The 18,748-nt window shown below is 47.3% G+C and overlaps 1 protein-coding gene across 1 annotated transcript in view; it reads right to left on the bottom strand.

Annotated features, from left to right (window-relative positions):
- Window positions 1-2,377: 2,377 nt before the first annotated feature.
- The window catches only part of LRP4 (LDL receptor related protein 4), a 48,011-nt gene continuing 31,640 nt past the window's right edge, over window positions 2,378-18,748 (bottom strand). The window contains exons 26-38 of the mRNA XM_028111084.2: window positions 18,455-18,617; window positions 18,106-18,331; window positions 17,442-17,745; window positions 15,839-16,057; window positions 15,539-15,673; window positions 14,600-14,708; window positions 12,601-12,745; window positions 12,215-12,328; window positions 11,620-11,755; window positions 7,723-7,790; window positions 7,080-7,167; window positions 5,146-5,287; window positions 2,378-2,710 (exon numbers count right to left, since the gene is read on the bottom strand). Of these exons, the coding sequence (XP_027966885.2) occupies window positions 2,378-2,710; window positions 5,146-5,287; window positions 7,080-7,167; window positions 7,723-7,790; window positions 11,620-11,755; window positions 12,215-12,328; window positions 12,601-12,745; window positions 14,600-14,708; window positions 15,539-15,673; window positions 15,839-16,057; window positions 17,442-17,745; window positions 18,106-18,331; window positions 18,455-18,617 (2,182 nt within the window). The remainder of the gene's footprint in view (window positions 2,711-5,145; window positions 5,288-7,079; window positions 7,168-7,722; window positions 7,791-11,619; window positions 11,756-12,214; window positions 12,329-12,600; window positions 12,746-14,599; window positions 14,709-15,538; window positions 15,674-15,838; window positions 16,058-17,441; window positions 17,746-18,105; window positions 18,332-18,454; window positions 18,618-18,748) is intronic.

The following is an 18,748-nucleotide window of genomic DNA, read 5'->3' as shown; positions in this document are numbered from 1 at the left end:
CTAGAGGAAATACGGATTTCACAAGTCAATGAACTCTGGTCTTGACCTGTCTTCTCAAGATGAGTTGAAACTCCAGCCAGGAACCTCACACCTTTTATGGCTTTTCACTGTCCTCACATCCCTGAAGGACTTAGAGGTGATGTCACAAGAAGGTTTTCAAAAGCATGGGTCTGCCAGACAGAGCGGATGCAGTGATTAGTCATGACTCCAAGCCAGGCACGGTGATTAAGAAAAGCTAAATTTATATTAAATTATCATAAAGTCCTAAAATACTGAACATAGTGGTTAAATAACTCCAGAAAGTCCAATCTCTCCAGTGAGTAACGTTAAAACCATTACACATGAGCGCGGGAGAATCACTTCCATTAGTTTAGGACAGAGAGGTTTTGCTTTTTACATAGTGTATCAGTGCTCAAATAGATATTTCTTCAAATATGTCTTTTCTACATTCTGAACAGCCCAAGTGCAATAAGATCTTTCCCCCCTTTCCAATCAAGAATTTGCCACTTTTCCTACTTTCTCCCCATCCTCAACCATGAGTCTGAGGACCCAAAGTGCTCCTTTTTTAACTGCCCCGTCAAGTGTGAAATGTCTCCCTTCCCTCCCATAAGTGGCACCTCACTTTTCCCACTGTGTGTGTGTGGACTGGAAAAGACTTGCTGGCCTGGTTAGGCTGTCCTGTGTGGGCCCAGACCTGGGTTGGCTACTACCAGCCCGGCTCAGGGCTTGGCACCTGTCTCTAGCAGCCTCAGAACTGACCAGAAAAGCTTTGCTCTTCTCCGTTTTCACTCACATGTGTGGCAGCTGATTTCTCAATACTGATAACCACAGGAGATGTTTCCAATCAGGAAGCTTCCCCGGGAAGCCCTCGCCTCTATTCTCAGCCCGTCGCCCTCTCCTGTTGCTTCCAATTCCTGGGTGGAAGGGTCTGGATCTGCCCTAGGCTGAGAGGGCTTCATTGGTGGTTCTCCCTTTCTACTCCTTGCCCCCAACTTTGCGTCTTGATGTAGCCGTCTCCTCACCACCACAAGGCTAAGTCAGAAAAAGCAAATTGGGGGGGGGGGAGTGGAGGGGGCTTGTAGAAGGCTTAGGGCAGACAAAAAGTCTCCACTCTCCTGATCCTAGCAGGAGACAAACGGTCTTTGTGTGAACGAGCATGAACCAAGTGATGGCATCATGGCCTGGGAAGTCCATCACTTAGCTGGGAAGAGAGTTGGAATGGGAATGTCACCACCCCTAAAGCCACAGGTTCTCTGTCTACTAACTTAGATCCCTGAGCACTTGAGAGAGAACACAGAACCTCATGGATACTTCCCTTGAGGCCCTGCGTGCCCCAAGTCTATAACCCAATCTCTCTTCCTGACCCTTTATGAAAACTCTTGGCCCTTGTATGAAAGGTGTTTCAGGATCTCTAGGCTTAGAATCCCGGGGAATGAGTGGGGAGAGAGTGGCAGAACGTTAAGGTTCAGGTGATATGCTACTTTTGGTCTAAGCAGCGCTGATTGGACCTTGCAGAGACTCAGCGCTCGGGGGCCCCACATTCCTTAAGCCCCTGCTCACAACCTGGTTACTTGGAGTCAAAGACATAAGGGTACTGGCCAGTGGTGGCACCAGCAGGGGAATTCATATTAGCCAGCTGCCATGCGATAAGGACCCTGTCATCGGGGTAGAAGCTTCCAGACACTCTAGCGGGAGGAAGAACAGCTTGAGCCACACCCAGATCTCACCAATATTGGCAGCTGAAAAAAAAAAAAACAGTAGCTCTTAGGGCAAGAATAATATCCATTGCCAGCAATGGACAGGACATGCAGCCCAACCACCCCTAAAAGCTTGCTCATATTACCAATGCACTTGAGGCTAGAGGCTTCCGAGACGCCCATACCAGCTGGGCTTACTCCTCCTTCCTCTTTCAGCCTCTTTCCTTCATCTCTCTCTTTACCCTTGACCCCTGCCCCAGCCCCTGATGGGCAAGTTCTCTCAGAGAAGTGGCCAGGCCGGCTCTGCTGGGGGAGAGTGAGGTCTTGGATCATCAGTTCTCGTGGGGCAGGGTACAGGGAAAGGGGAGGTGGAGCTCTGTACTGATGAGGAATCATTCCCGAGCCTTGTTTCGGGGGCTCAGGAGGGAGTGCAAGAGGTGAGGTTCATGGTAAAATCCAGGTCCAAATTTTCGGGATGCACCATCATTTCTTGCACACGGGTAGTTACGGACTCAGGTGGAAACAGCTCCCGTGGAGGGCTCGGGAGCAGTTACACGGCAGGAGGTGGAGGAGAAGAACGAGCAAGCACACAGGAAGGGGGCCTGTTGTCTAAGTGAGCACAAGGACCGGAAGTCCATAAAGGAGAAGGAACGGGCAGGGAGGGAAGGGACTGTGGGCGTTTAGACCTGGCTCTCTGAGGAGAGCTTGCGTTCATGTTTCCAGCCTGTGTCCGGCAGAGAGCCCCGTCTTTCAGGAGTGGCTGCGGTGTGGACGCTGCTACACTCGGACTGCTCTTCCTGCAACAGCTGCTCCGTCTCCGTGTCATCCAGGGAACCAGAGCTGGCCTGGAGAGACACTGTGTCCGTCTTCATGCATACATGATCACGCAGAAGGCCCCCCCGTGAGCTGCGAAGTTGCTTGAGGTCATCCCACTCAGCATCGTCCCCAGACAGAAGGCAGATTCCCTCTACAATCTTGATCTTCTCCTTGGTGTAGTTATGGTCAGGCCCGCCCTAGGGTGGAGAGCAGGGAGACACGGTCAGTCGGTTAGCTCTCTAGACAGGATCTCACGGTGAACCGGAAAAGGGAGCGGATGGGCTGAGAGGAGGTGTGAGGAGCACAAAGACCCCACAAACGAATGGGAAGACTTGGTCAGAGCAAACAGATGAGTCAGCCTAAAAGAATAGCAGCAGGATGATTATCCCCATTCTCAGACAGGAAGGAGGGAGAACCATGGCTTCCAGGCCTGCATCATCTACTCACTGGCTATGTCACCTTGGGCAAATTACTCAGCATCTCTAAACTCAGTCTCCACATCTACAATGTGGGGAGAATAACAGTAGCCACACCTCATAACCAATCACTGTGAGGGTTCAAAGAGGAGACACATGGAACACAGCTAGTAGGTGCTTCGTGTTAGCTGTTGTTACATTGTTATTGTGGCTTATTAAGGGGACATCATGCTGATATATACATGATCAAGAGCAACGGATAAAGGCAATTTGATGTGCATTTATTCAGGATTTTAAACTACTTCTGGGCTCTTTTATTCTTGATTCTCTTCTTTCTAATTTTGTTAAGGAGAAAACTTGTGGGAGGTCAGAAAGGAGGGATCTAGAAAATCTTCTTCTTTGGGTTCTGAGTGTCAATCCATTGGGGTCCCGTAACCTATAACCTTTCTGGGGAGGTTACTCTGGCTCTGCTCCCACAAGCCTTGGGGCCATTCCCAAGCAACCTGGGATTGGTCCAAGGACAGCCTGAAGTTCTACTCAGGCTTCTCCCTTTATGGATTTCTCAAAGGGTAGGCTTACTTCTGGTTTCTGGGGAATACCAACCGACATGCCACCGGTACCAGGAGAAAACAGGCCATGGCTTAGGTTCTGTCCCGGGACGGCGTTCCTGCCAAGAGTTCTACAAGTGCTCCTCTATTTTAGTAACAACTCAACTCCACAGATATTTAACTGAGCCCCTACAATTTTTTTTAAAGATTTTATTTTGGAGTCATCTCTATATCCAACATGGGGCTCAAACTCACAACCCTGAGATCAAGAGTTGCACGCTCTCCTGCCTGAGCCCCTACATTAAACAGGAGACTTTGATGATGGCCCTCTAGGAGTGGTACCTCCCTCCGCAGAGCAGAGACAGACAGCACACAAGTGCACACGCATCACACCCTCTCAGCTGAAATTAGCACCAGATTACACGGAGCCATGCAGTGTCTTCATCACAGAGACACGCTCGGTAGGTTAGGAAGAGGTAGGGGACATGGCACTGGCAATTCGGGGGGGGGCACCCTTCCCTCTCCAAACACACCGCAACAGGTACCTGAAATCAGGAGGAAATCAGAAGAGAAAGGGTGAAAGACTGTCAGAGGGGTGAAAGAGCGGCTGAGGAAAAGCACACAAAAGAAGAAAGAGGTCACACTTTTCAGGTCTAACCTAGGACCCTTATGACGGTTCTTCTGTGGGGCATCAAACACTCTAGGCACCTAAGACTCAGAAGTCTTTCTCTCAAAGATACTAATTGAGGAGGGCTCTACCATCCCTAAAACTGCAAACTAGCCCTGCAGGTGGACTTTTAGCTTCTGGTGGAAGCTTTTTTAATATGGAAATTCATGGATCCAGAAAGCATGTGACTGTTATGTAAAATGTACTTATTACACAAGGGGGCCCTGTAGAGGTGAGGGCAAGTGTCGACTGTGCTAGACAGGCCAGGCGAGTAGACCAATTAGGGTTTCATAAGGGATATGACTTCTGATGAAACGTTATAGGATTTTAGAAAAAGCAGGGGTCATATTAGACTAGGAAGATCTGAAATTGCAGGATACTGGTCCCTTGTGGAAATGGGACTATTTCTCAGGCCTAAACATTCAGCACATAAATTTTCACTGAAGCAACAGAGGAGTTAAGAGAGCAAAAGCATGTAAACCCCCTTCAGAATTCTAGAGAAATCTCTTAAGACTCTGTGATAAGAGGAAGAATAGCAAAACACTCAGCCATTCCCAGCCATAAGTGCCAACAGCTTCGATCAGAGGTTAGAAAAGGGAGAGTCCAGGAGCTCTCGGGTTTTTGGGGTGTTGTCTTGGAATCTGGGGTGCTTCAGAGGGGTATAGCCCCTCTGCAGGGGAATGATGGCTACAGGAGAGAAAACCTAGCCAGGGAAATTATTTCCTGGCAGGGAGGTGCACACTCACATGCTTTCAGACCTAGACCTTCTGGAATCTGCTTACTAACCCTGCTCTCACTAAGATCCCTCAAGCTGGTCCCTTAGAGAGTCTAGATCTCTCCAGAATCCCATATCAGATTCAGTTTTTCTGTCCACTATAACTTCCAAAATTGTAGATGGGACTACCCAGCATCCCTCACTGTTCAGGCAACTGGAGCATATCCATCCCCCCTCCAAAAACAAAAAACAAAACCCCACCTTGAATATAAATTTTAATTTTTACCTCTTTCTTATAGCACAGTTGATTGTACATGGCTGGTTTGGGGATTGCTTCAATTTTCACTTCCTGAGTGGAAGTTCGGTAGGAGGGGTTGCTGTAGGTCAGGTTCCCAATTCCAGGATCAGTTAACTTGGATTTTTTGTGTCTTTAGGAAGAAAGGTGATGAGAAATTAGTTCAGATCTTTATGGGGGTGATATCTGGGGAAGTTGGTTGTTGTTGTTTTTTAAATTTTATTTATTTATTTGACAGAGAGACAAAGTGAGAGAAGGAACACAAGCAGGGGGAGTGGGAGAGGGAGAAGCAGGCTTCCCGCCGAGCAGGGAATCCGATGCGGGGCTCAATCCCAGGACCCTGGGATCACAACCTGAGCTGAAGGCACACACTTAACGACTGAGCCACCCAGGCGCCCTGATACCTGGGGAAGTTGTAACCCAAATGTGGTAGGCAGCCTCTAAGATGGCCCCAGTGATCGCCGCCTCCTGGTCCTCACACCTTCTGAATCCCTGCCCCTTGAATGTGGGCTGCATCTGGTGACTCACTTCTATTTTATTTTTAATGTTTTATTTTCAAGTAATCTCTACACCGAGCGTGGGGCTTGAACCCAGAACTCCGAGACCAAAAGTCGCATGCTCCACTGAGTGAGCCAGCCAGGTGCCCCTGGTGACTCACTTCTGATGAACAGAATATACAGAAGTGATGGATGCTAGCTTAGGTTCCAAAGAAACTTGTGGCTTCCGTCTTAGGTTGCCTTCCCTCCCTCATTCTTGCTTCTGCTTGCTCTGGGGAAGCAAGCTGCCGGTTGTCGGTTGTCCTTTGGGAAGGCCCACAAGGCAGGGAACTGATGAGGGAGACCTCCAGCCAACAGCCAGCAAGGAACTGAGACCCTCAGGCCAACAGCCTGTGAGGAACTGAATCCTGCCAACAGCTACCTGAGTGTGCTTAGAAGGGAATCCCTCTCCAGTCAAGCCTTGAGATAAGACCACAACCCTGGCTGATACCTGGACTGCAGCGTATAAGAGAACCGTGAGGCAGAGGCATACAGCTAAGCTGAATCCAGATTACTGGCCCACAAAAACTGTGAGATGATAAATGGTTGTCATTTTAAGTTGCTAAGTTTTGGAATAGTTTGCTATCCAGCAACAGATAGCTAATATACCAAGTCAAGACAGATCTGTGTCAATCCCATGTCTGTTACTCACTAGCTGGGATCTTGGTGGACACAATCTAGACTTTGTGAGCCTCAGATCCTCATCTGTAAAGTGAGGAATAATAATAATAATACCTGTACTACATTGTTGTGGCACTGATACATATTCACTACATAGTAACTGTTACTATTATTATTAGCACTGTTGTTGTTGTTAGCAGGAGCTATAGCAGCATAGCAAAATCCTGGTATTTTTGCTGCAAGCTGTGTTTAAAGCATTTGGGGAAAATACATAGAAGGTCATAAAAAGAGGATTCTAAACTGGAAACGACACACTCCACCTTCCCAGGATGATCCCTACTGAGCAATGATATGTCAAACAATATTGCAGTAGAAGCCATGGTTATGTGAGGAGAAAAGCCTTTCCAATTTCCATGGTTTGAGATGAGGTAGAGTAGTGGAAAAGCAGAGATGCCAGCATCAGTCCCAGCTCTGCCTCTTACTGTGTGACCTTGGGAATAAACCTCTGTGCCCTCAGCACCCTAGTCTCTGAAGAAAGTCCCGAGGGCGGCTGGGTCATAACGTGAGGAACCTGCTCAGGCTGTGAAAGGCGGGGAAGAAGAGTCAGGATTCAGGTTCTACCCTTCCTTTCTGCTGCTCCGACCAGGGACCCATCTTGACATGAGGCTGGTCAGAGGTTGGATCAGCAAGATGTGGAGCTTCCAGAGATCACTGACGTGCTAATGAGGACCAATGGAAACGTGCCCCCCGCAATGAGGCTGAAGTTACCTGTACAGCATCAAAGCTGCAATCACCACCAAAATCAGCAGAATACTGAGGAGTCCACCGATGACGTAGCTGACATGAAGTCCTTCCCCTAGGAGGAACAGAGAGAGGCTAGGCGGGGACCAATGACAATCCTCCAGCTGGTGTGAGGGGTGGGGAAATGGAGGGCTCCTTTGCTAGGGGTTGGATGCCACACCATCTGAGGACAGCCAGGGAAGAGACCACAGGGGTAGGGGACTGAGAAGAAACCTATCAGCCTGCCAACATCTCTATTCCCGATTCCACTACTTACTAGCCATGTGACTTAAGGCAAGATGCTTAACTTGAAACCTATGTTTTCTCATTGGTTAAATGTGAATAATAAATTGCTCATACCCTGGTGGCAGTGAAACCTGAGTGTGTACATACATATACATATATGCACACGTGTGTATGTACACACACATATATAAAGCTTAACAAATGGCCGGCATATGGAAAGTACCCTGTAAGTGGTAGCCAGCTAATATTACTTTTTCTATGGATTTACTCTTAGACATGGGTTCAACAACCCCAAAGAGTCCCCATGAAGGTTCTGGAAGTTATCAGTGGAGACTCTGATTCCTTACATCTTCTTTGTCAAAACAGTTGGGCACTCAGGGCTCACCTGGAGCAGCAGGTACGGCCTCATTGGAATGTGCACAGAGGCCCAGCTGGGCATCCTTTTCAGAGCATCTGTGGGGCAGAGAAAACTGAATGTGAAGGCTACTTGTGTTTGATAAAGATCCTGCCTTCTTCCAGGAAAGAGGGAAAGTCCTGGGGGGTGCCTGGGTGGCTCAGTTGTTAAGCATCTGCCTTCGGCTCGAGTCATGATGCCAGGGTCCTGGGATCGAGCCCTCTATCGGGCTCCCTGCTTGGTGGGAAGCCTGCTTCTCCCTCTCCCACTCCCCCCCGCTTGTGTTCCCTCTCTCACTGTGTCTCTGTCAAATAAATAAATAAAATCTTAAAAAAATATATATATTTATTTATTGACAGAGAGAGAGAATGAGTGGGGGGGAGAGGAGCAGAGGGAGAGGGAGAATCCCAAGCAGACTCCCTGCTGAGTGCAGAGCCTGACGCAGGACTCACGCAGGACTCAATCTAACCACCCTGAGATCATGATCTGAGTCGAAATTAAGAGTTAGCTGCTCAAATGACTGAGCCACCCAGGCGCCCCATGTTTAAATGGGTTTTAAAATATGTACTCTTTAAAAAAGATTCCTCTAAAAAGGAGAAGCAGGTTTGAAAGTGAGCCAGAAGCCTGCTGACAGAACACTAAGGATACCAATGGTAGGATTTATTAAGCTACCAGAATGAGTTGGAAGAAGCTACCAGCAAAGCAAACCTCTGATTGGATACAGAGTGTCACAAGGTCAAAATAGACCTTGAAAAAAAATTGTTTTTCTTCTCTCCATTCTTTCACAAGGGAATATGCAAGACATCCAGAGGGAGGGCTCAGAGAACCAACTTGAAATGCTAAGAAGGTAACTTCTTTGTGGCACATTATGAACAGGCAATTAAAGGCATCTCCTAAAAGGCTAGAGAAAAGCTATTTGCAAGAACATTTGAAACCAAGATACACTGAGTCTTCAAATAGACCGTTAGAAAGTATCTGATGGGGTTCAAAAGTTTTCTAAATTATCCTAAAGAAAATCAGATTAATCGTGATTGATAGTACTTAGAAGTTAGTAAGAAAGATACATGTTTATATCTGGATATTTGCCTTTCTATATAAATTTTCAAAAAGAGAAAACGGGGCAAATAGAATGAATTTGATCATGTGTAAATTTTATAATTTTATTCTATTCATTTTTTAATATGCCAATTCTAGTTCTCTGACTTTATTTTTAATTTTTTTTAAGATTTTATTTATTTGAGTGAGAGAGAGAGAGGGCACAAGCAGGGGAAGGGGCAGAAGGAGAGAGAGAGGGAGAAGCAGGCTCTCCGCTGATCAGGGAGCCTGACACCGGGCTTGATCCCTGGACCCGGAGTTCATGACCTGAGCCGAAGGCAGATGTTTAACTGACTAAGCCACCCAGGTGCTCTTGGTTTTTATTTTTATTTTTTTTAAAGATTTTATTTATTTATTTATTTCACACAGAGATAGTGAGAGCAGGAACAGAAGCAGGGGGAGTGGGAGAGGGAGAAGCAGGCTTCCCGTCGAGCAGGGAGCCTGATGTGGGGCTTGATCCCAGGACCCTGGGATCATGACCTGAGCAGAAGGCAGACGCTTAATGACTGAGCCACCCAGGTGCCCCTTCTTTTTTATTTTTTAAGTAAACTCTACACCCAATGTGGGGCTTGAACTCATGACCCTGAGCTCAAGAGTCTCATGCTCTACTGACTGAGCCATCCAGGCACCATGTAAATTTTATAATTTTAAAGACATGAGTCTAGAGTTCTCATTTGGGATTATTATCATGTTTCTGCTTTCAGAATTGAAATCAATTATCTTTTTAAGCTAAAGTTGACACTAAAAGTAAAGAGACAGCATATTACAATGGAAAAAAATGTCTTAATAGAAAGATGCCTGGAAAGACAGGTATCAAAATTTAACATTAGGAAACTAAATCACTATCTTGGAAAGATACCTGCACCCCCACATTCACTGCAGCCTTATTTACAATAGCCAGGACATGGAAACAACCTAAGTACCCACCAATGGGTGAATGGATGAAGAAGATGCGGAATTTTTTCCAATTTTTCCAAAATTATAAAATTTGCACATGATCAAATTCATTCTATTTGCCCCATTTTCTCTTTTTGGAAGTTTATATAGAAAGGCAAATATTCAGATATAAACATGTATCTTTCTTACTAACTTCTAAGTACTATCAATCACAATTAATCTGATTTTCTTTAGGATAATTTAGAAAACTTTTGAACCCCATCAGATACTTTCTAACGGTCTATTTGAAGACTCAGTGTATCTTGGTTTCAAATGTTCTTGCAAATAGCTTTTCTCTAGCCTTTTAGGAGATGCCTTTAATTGCCTGTTCATAATGTGCCACAAAGAAGTTACCTTCTTAGCATTTCAAGTTGGTTCCAATTTTTTATAACGGAATTTTTTTTTTTTAAGATTTTATTACTTATTTGGGAGAAAGAGTGTGAGTGGGGGATGCAGCACAGGAGCGGACAAGCAGACTCTGAGCTGAGCACGGAGCCAGATGTAGGGCTCAATCTCACAACCCTGAGACCATGACCTGAGCCGAAATCAAGAATTGGATGCTCAACCGACTGAGCCACCCAGGTGCCCCAATACATAACGGAATATTATTCAGCCATAAAAAAGGACATTCTGCCATTTGTGATGACATGGATAGACCTTGAGGGCATTATGCTAGGTGAAATAAATCAGACAGAAAAAGACAAGTACCATGCAATGTCACTTATATGTGGAGTATGAAGAAAAAACAAAACCACCCAAACTCATAGATTGGTGTTTGCCAGAGGTGGGAGGTAGCAGGGATGGATAAAATGAGTGAAGGTGGTCAAAATGTGCAAACTTCCAGTTATAAGATCAGTAAGTCCTGGGGAGATAATGTACAGCATAGTGATTACAGTCAACAATACTATATTCTACATTTAAAAGGAGCTAAGAGAGTAAATCTTAAAAGTTCTCATCACAAGAAGAATAATTTGTAGCTATGTGTGGTGACGGATGTTAACTAAACTCACTGTGATAATCATTTTGCAATTTATACATATATCAATAAAAAATATTTAGACTAACTGTATATGGGTACTTATTTCTTTATTCCCATCTGTGTTTCCAGATTTTTTTTTTGCAAAGTATAAATTAAAAAAAAAGAATTTCTCTAAATTGAATGTAACATCATGTTTAATCAACCTTAAGATGTGCATTGTTCTATAGTCTTAACACCTGTGGAACAGGAATGTGTCTTATAATCAATGGCATCTCACAATTGATGTTGGTCATGTTTTCAGTTGAAACTCTCAGTATGCACCTTAAATTGATAGGTACCATCCATTTAATTAAATAGAATATTTTATACTTGATTTGAGAACTGTTCATGGTTATGCTTGCTTATTTAATAATGGGGGTGTGTGAGCGCATGCACACATACGCGCATATGTGTTTGAGGTCATTATAAGCTAAAGCCATCACATCCTTGAGGATGTTCCAAGTCATAAAGCCACAGCCCAGAGACCACTATGACTTGGTGGCTTCTAAGTAAACTGTAGGACAGACCATATACTAAACAGGTTATGTGAGAACAAACGTCACAGAAAGGAAGGAGGAAGGCCATGTAAGAAACTCCTCCTGAGTGATTTCTCTCTAAAGTTGCACTTAAAGTTTCTTGCCCTCAGAGCTAAAAAGAAAATCACTTGCAACAATCTACAAGTCAAAATATCATCTCCAGCCTCAAAGAGCAGGGACTGGTGGCTAATGCTGTGCTCTACCTCCCATGTACCGGAATGACTGAGCTAAGACTGGTCTTCTGCTGGTGGGGGATGGTGATTTGGAAAAAAGAGCCCTGAATCCCATATTGAATACACTTACCTTCCTTCCACCTCCTCCAAAGAAGTGCGGGTCCGGGTGGTAGAGGAACGCAAGGTGGTAGGTAGTGTGTTGGGTAGCACTGGGCTCCTTTCACTTAGGCCGGTAGCCCTGGGAGCTGGGGGCACCAGGCCAGGGACTGGAGAGAAAAAGGACTGGAGTGAGCCCCTGGAGCCCCAAATCTCTACATATGATCCACGAGTAACAACCTGGGACACTTGACAAAGCAATCTTCTAGCTGCCCTTATCCTACGCATCCTCATTAGAGGCTCTTCATACTGTAAATAAAATGGATTTGGGTTCCAATATTAATAGCTCTGAATGGCTAGCTGGTCCACAAAGGTCAGGAAAAGACAGCAGTACACAGACCACAGCAGGGGTGAGGGAACTAGGGGACCTGAATTCCGTTCTAGTAAATGCCAGAAGCCAAGCAAACCCAAGTCTGTGCTATTCCAAAGCTCAAACTCCTTGTTCCCAGTCACTGTGCTATAACACCCCCCGAAGGGGGATTCCCACCGAGAAGGACAGAGCTGAGGCTGATGATCCCCTGCCGCTCTAAGGGCTCTGCTGCTCCAGGGGGCCGTCCAGTCCAACTCACCAAGGGAGCAGGGCCGGCCATCTGGCTCATCCGGACAGGCACACACAAAGTCTGAGGCCCTGGCAAAGCAGAGGTGGGTGCAGCCTCCATTGTTCACACCACAGGCATTGGTCCCTAGAGGCAAAGCAAGTAAGTGTCTGGTTTGGGACAGAATCGGGTCTTCCTATTTGGCACTTCTCAGAAAGGAGAAGCTCCAGGGCACCTCACTCCTAGGGGCAGTAGGGCAGAAGGGGTATAACCACATGGGGCTGACAAAGGTACAGGAGCTTAAAATGGGAACCAAAAGGCTCTCCTGTGAGTCTAATTGTCTTGGTCATTAAGAGTCCTTGTGGACACCAACCACCCCACCGATGGTAAGGAAGCAGGCTCAGGACCCAGGAGCCCACCTGTCTGTCGCTGAGGAGAAACCACAATGATATCCATGAGCCCTTCCACATTCGCCAACACTGTCTCCTTGTTCCGGCCTGAGTATTTGTCCACACGCTGGATTGACTTGGTCTGCCAGTCTGTCCAGTAGATCCATCTGTCCTGCTACTCAACAGGAAAACCCAATAAAGAGTAAACATTATTCAATCGTCTGACCCCAGTAGTGTTTCTGCGTTTCAGCACATGTACTCCTGTCGAAATGCCTTCTCTTGCCCAGCACGCCAACTTCCGTGTGTCCCCCAGTATGGCACTATCCAGGACATCTCCCCCAATCCATACAGAATTCACTCCTCCATGCTGTTCTGTGCCTTCTACAAGTGAGTCTTGACACTCTATGATCATTTGCTTACGTGTCTGTCATATAAGACTAAGTTCTTCAAGGACAAAAATATATTTCATTTATCTCTCAATTTCTACCACTAACACCTAATCCTCAGTCAGTTGACTGTGTGGCTCAATGAATAAGTGAGTTCTTATACCTAGTAAATAGGAGTAACTTGGAGACAAGGGGTCCTTCTAAGGTCCCAGCACTTCTGGGCCCTTCACTTAAGAGTCCCGGCCCAAATCCTCTGGTTACTTCTAGGGGGAGCTGCCTTCTATTTTTTTTTTTTTAAAGATTTCATTCATTTATTTGACAGAGAGAACACAAGCAGGGGAGCAGGCAGAGGGAGAGGGAGAAGCAGGCTCCTCACTGAGCAAGGAGCCCGATATGGGGCTTGATCCCAGGACCCTGGGATCATGACCTGAGCCAAAGGCAGGCGCTTAACAACTGAGCCACCCAGGTGCCCCTAGATTTTTTTTTTTATTTATTTATTCATGAGAGACAGAGAGAGAGGCAGAGGGAGAAGCAGGCTCCCCGAGGAGCAGGGAGCCCGATGCGGGACTCGATCCCAAGACCCGGGGATCATGACCTGAGCCAAATGCAGACGCTTAACTGACTGAGCCACCCAGGCGCCCGGGGAAGCTGCCTTCTAATGCAGTGATCCCGAGATGCTCAACCAGGGCTGGGGAGAGCAGAGAACGTGGTTCCCCTCCTGCTTCTGGGTATGTATCAGAAATCCCAGGGGAAACTTAAGAGATTGAAAAACCATATTCAATATCATCCTGTAGTTTTACATTTGGAGTATGGGGTGGGGGGAGCCTATCATTAAGTAGAGCCAAAATCTTATTGGCTGGTAGGATATGATGCACAATACAGATAAGTGGAAAGTCAAAAAAGAACAAAGATTTTTAAATGATTGAGAATCCCTGTTTTGGCCCCAGGCTTGACAGGTCTTCCTTTTTCCCCTTCCCCGAATTATTGTACAGGGTTAGAACTCAAAAATGACAGCCAGTGATAATTAAAACAATTAAAAATAACACGCACTGAATGCCAGATAAGTGTGCTAACGCTTTGCGTATATTTCGGGAGGACACCATTATTAAACTCACTTATTTTATAGGTAAGTGAAGCTTAGAGAAGTTCAGTCTTTTGTCCAAAGTTGCACTTGTTCAATGATACAGGCAGAGCTTGAACCCACGGAGCTGGCAGATTAGAGGCTCTCAGTAAACACATACCACCTGGCTGGCTGCCTCAAAACTCGGGCTCGTAACCACTCCACCCTACTGTCACTAAGCCAGCTGTCTGGGCACAGCAGTTGGAAACACAGCATTCGAATCAACTAGGGAACCTGTTAAAATGCACATTCCTGGGACCAACGCTCATGAAGCAGAGTCTTTATCTCCCAGGGTCCAGGAACCTACATTTGCGAGCCCCTCCCTCAAACGCTAGAACGTGGAGTGGTGGGACGGGACCAAGAGGCATATGGCGGCAAGACTTCCGTGTACAGGAAACAGCCCTAAAATGAGCCTCGGTAGCATGCCTGTCGCGTAGCAACTAGGGTTGAGGCTGCCAACTTGGGATCCCAAGGAAACACCGCCCACCAAGGAGGTTTAGTTACCTCTCTCCTGAGCCAGTACCTGAGTGAGAGCAAAGGGGTGGGAGACATGGCTGACTAACACCTGCCGTAGCTTCCCATTGAGGTCAGCGCTCTCAATCCGGTCCAGATGTGCATCTACCCAATAGATCCTGTGAAGGAAAAGAGAGAAGTTGGCTGCTCAAAATGCTTGCCAAGAAGCCCAGTCCTTCCCCCCAAGGAGCTATCTGTCTCCCTCCTGAGCTGAACCAGCAGGGGCTGTGAGCTGTCAAAAAGCACCCTTGATGAGAGAGGTCACTGCAAGTTCCAAAGCTGAAGAGCGGAGGTTAGTGACTCAAGTGGGGGGTCAGAGCTGTCTGGGGTGGGGTAGAGAGCTGTGACCTCAGAGGAGTCACCCTCCAGGCTCATCTGATCCCAAGAATCGAAGCCCAAATTCTTATGAACACTCTTCAAGAAGAGATCTTGGTTTGCAAGGACTTCACTGAGGTTGAAGGAAGAAGGTATTCCTCTTCTCTAGCCCGGCTCTCCAGGTGACTTTGATTCCCTTCCCTTCTTCTGGGGGCAGAAAGGGAAGCTGCCTGCTTCAAAGCCCCTTTCACCCCCTTCTCCCGCCCTCCAGCATTTTTTATCTAGACAAGGAGTTGCAAATTCCAATGAGTGAAGGGATCAGAAAAGTAACAAACACACAAAAAAATCACCCTCCAATGGGTAAGGGGTCATGGGACCTGCGGTCCAGCCAGAGGATGTGCTCTGCTAAAGACACTCAAATCAAAAACATGTAAACCACACAAACAAAATCCATCTGAGGACTGAGGGCCCGATTCAGCAACCCTAAGAATGTGTTCCCTCATCCTTCTCGCTGCTTTTTTCCCTCCTTACCTATCAAGGAGCTTTCTATCTTTTTGTTTTCACTATCTGAATCTCCACCATCCTTTCCTCTGCCCATTCAATTTCCAGGAAGCTCCTGGGACAGGGTTCCCACCTGCGGGTATCATAGTCCAGGGTAAGGCCATTGGGCCAACCCAGGTCTGTGTTGATGAGGACCTTCCGCTCAGAGCCGTCCAAGTTTGCCCGCTCAATCTTGGCAATGTGGCCCCAGTCTGTCCAGAAGAGGTACCTGAGATACAACACTGCCATCATCACCAAAGCATGGGAAGATGGCACCCAGAGGCTGAGAGAACACGGGGGACACACCGACACCATTAGTGCATAGGCATCTTCCAAGGGACTCTTCACCAGGCCCTTCTTCCCTGGGTCTCTCTTCTGCTGGCCAAAAACTTACCCCTTGCGGGGGAAAACGGCAATGGCCCGAGGCTCATCCAGGCTGTTATTGATGAGCACCTTGCGGCAGGAACCATCTAGCCTTGATGCTTCAATGGTATTTCGGCCTGTGTCCGTCCAGTACAGATTCCTGGCCACCCAGTCTACTGCCAGCCCGTCGGTGGTCTTCAGCCCACGCCCGATCACTGTCTCCATGTTGCTGCCATTCAGATCTGCTCTCCTGAGGGAAGAGCCCAGGGCTGGATGACTGACCCGAATGACCAGAGATTGACTGCCCCCCCTTTAAGTATATTTATTTAAGTAATCTCTACATCTGATGTGGAGCTCGAACCCATGACCCCAAGATCAAGAGTCATATGCTCCTCCAACTAAGCCAGCCAGTCACCCCTAGACTGAAACCCCTTTAATCCATGTTCCTATAATTAGATCCCTACTAGACTATAAGCTCCCTAGGGGCAGAGACCACATACCTATCAGTACATTCCTCAGCCTCTAGCACAGTAGGTACTCAAAATATTAGCAGAATTAATGAACAAATTCTTGGGAGGACAGAGTGTTTCCTGCTATAAATAGGAGGTGTTTGGGCCCATGTCTTGCAGAAGACAGGTTAGTAATTCTCCACATACCTTATGGAAGAGATAAGGATTACTAGGTGGTAATTATAAGAAAGGCAAATTTGTCAAAATCTACCTGTGTATTTTTACATTAGTCCTACACCAGGGAATTCAACCCCAGGATGGGGGTATGTCACAAACACTTAGGGAACTTCTCTAAACTAAATATTCCCAGCTGTTCCCAGCATGAGTTTTTTTTTTTTTTTTTTTTAAGATTTTATTTATTTATGTGAGAGAGGGCATGCACAAGCAGGGGGGAGGAGGAGAGGGAGAAGCAGGCTCCCCCCCACTGAGCAGGGAGCCCAATGTGGGGCTCGATCCCAGGACCGTGGGATCATGACCTGAGCCGAAGGCAGACGCTTAATGACTGAGCCACTCAGGCACCCCTCCAGCATGAGATTCTAATATGCCCCTCAGGGAGAACAAAGGGGAATACCCCTATTCTTTCACATGAGAGAATTCTTTCTCTGCCATCATAAACCCCTCATACTAGTGGCAGGGCATCACATTCCTCAGTTAGGATGGGATAAAAAAAATTGAAAGAATAATAAAAAGTAAAATAAAACAAAAATATTTTTAAAACAGCAAAATACAACCTTGTGAACAATCATAAGCCTTGGCATTTGTCCAGGGCTCCTGTATTATAATACAGATATGTGGTTTAGCTACATGGCCTACTCATCAATGAGTCTTAGGGGATGCTTAGAGCTCCCACAGGGCCTAATAGTAGGGTAAAGGCTCCAGGTCCCCAGCCTGACTATCTGTTTGTTTTACATACTAGGCTTCTATTAATCTAGAAATAACAACAGCAACAACAAACCCAAATCTGAACTCTGTTGTAAATGACAAGCAAACAAGTCAGGATCAGAACTCACTATCCAAACTACCAAATCACTCAGTCTATTTAGAGGTCAACATGAACCATGATCTCACCCCAACAGGGATGGGATATAGGTCTGCGTCCTCTGGAGATTTCAGGGATGTTCATACCTGATAACATCCAGGAACACATCTGTATAATAGACCTTCCCGTCCACACTGTCATAGTCCAGGGAAATGACATTGTTTAGCTCAGGAACCGGGATGTGCACATCTGTGTGGTCGCTGGTGTCCAGTGAGATACGCCGGATGGAGCCTCGGCTGGAGAAGAGCAGGTAGGTCTCGGGGGAGGGATCACACGTCTTCCCATCTCGCTTCAGCTGGATGCCAGTGGGGCAGGCGCAGGAGAAGCCCGAGGGCCGAGGCAAGCAGAGGTGGGAGCAGCCGCCGTTTCTCGAACCACACTTGTTAAAACCTGGGGAGGCGAGACGCATGAGTCTTGACACCCAGCCCGGATTCTTGTGGAAAGCTTACAAAGGCCCTAGTTTCTTGTGCCTGGTTCTCTTCTGTTCTAAGGGATACAATTTGGTGCCTGGCAGGGATGAGGGAGAAAAAGCAGGTATGTCTCCCTTCAGGAGGTCTTTGGAAGGTGACAGCATCATGCAGTTGGAGTACCAGCCATACCCAGACGGAACACGGCCTGATCCAGGAAGGGGGCTTAGGGAGGTCCTTGTCTCTGAGATCATAAAAGAATCTCTGTGCTCCGGGCACATCTCAGACGCCGAGCTACCCCTGGAAAGCCAGTTCCGGCTCACCGCCCTAGGGGTCCTCTCACCCAGTGGCTGTGCCCGGTCCACGGCCTGGATGTCCATGAGGCCTGGCAGGTTGGACCTGACCAGGATGACATTGCTGCCAGTCCCCTTGTCGGCACGGTGGATGCTCCGGGTCTGCCAGTCAGTCCAGTAGATATAGGAGCCAAGCAGGGTGAGGCCATAAGGGTGCTGCACAGGGGACACCAGCGTGTGCCGGCTGGCGCCATTCAGGTCGGCAGCCTCAATTCGCTGTGGAGGAAGGAGAGGGTGGGGGATGGCTATGAGCAGACAAGGGGTCCTGAGTAGAGATCCTGAACAGTCCCTCGCCTGTCTCCTCAGGCTTCCAGGAAGCGACAGGCACGGGACTCTCACCTCAGTGTGGGCATCGGCCCAGAGCAGTTGGGAGCTGGCCTTGTCCACAGTCAGCCCATTGGGCCATCCTAGGTTGTTGCTGATGAGCACGGTCCGGTCTGAGCCATCCATTCCAGACCGCTCTAGCTTGGCATTCTCCCCCCAGTCCGTCCAGTACATGAACCTGGGCCAGGAAAAACACTGCTATGTCTGTAGCTCCTACATACTGGAAGTACTGACCGTATGCCACACGCTGTGAAAAGCACGTTATGCAAAATGTGGAGTTGTCGTTTGCAGGTCTAGAGCTTCGGATCT

This window comes from Eumetopias jubatus, unplaced genomic scaffold (assembly GCF_037043125.1).
Source record: "Eumetopias jubatus isolate StellerSeaLion01/CBP00866 unplaced genomic scaffold, mEumJub1_p1.0 scaffold_13, whole genome shotgun sequence".
NCBI classification, from domain to species: Eukaryota; Metazoa; Chordata; class Mammalia; order Carnivora; family Otariidae; genus Eumetopias; species Eumetopias jubatus.
Note: the sequence above shows the minus strand (reverse complement) of the source record. Positions and strands in the feature narration are given on the sequence as shown.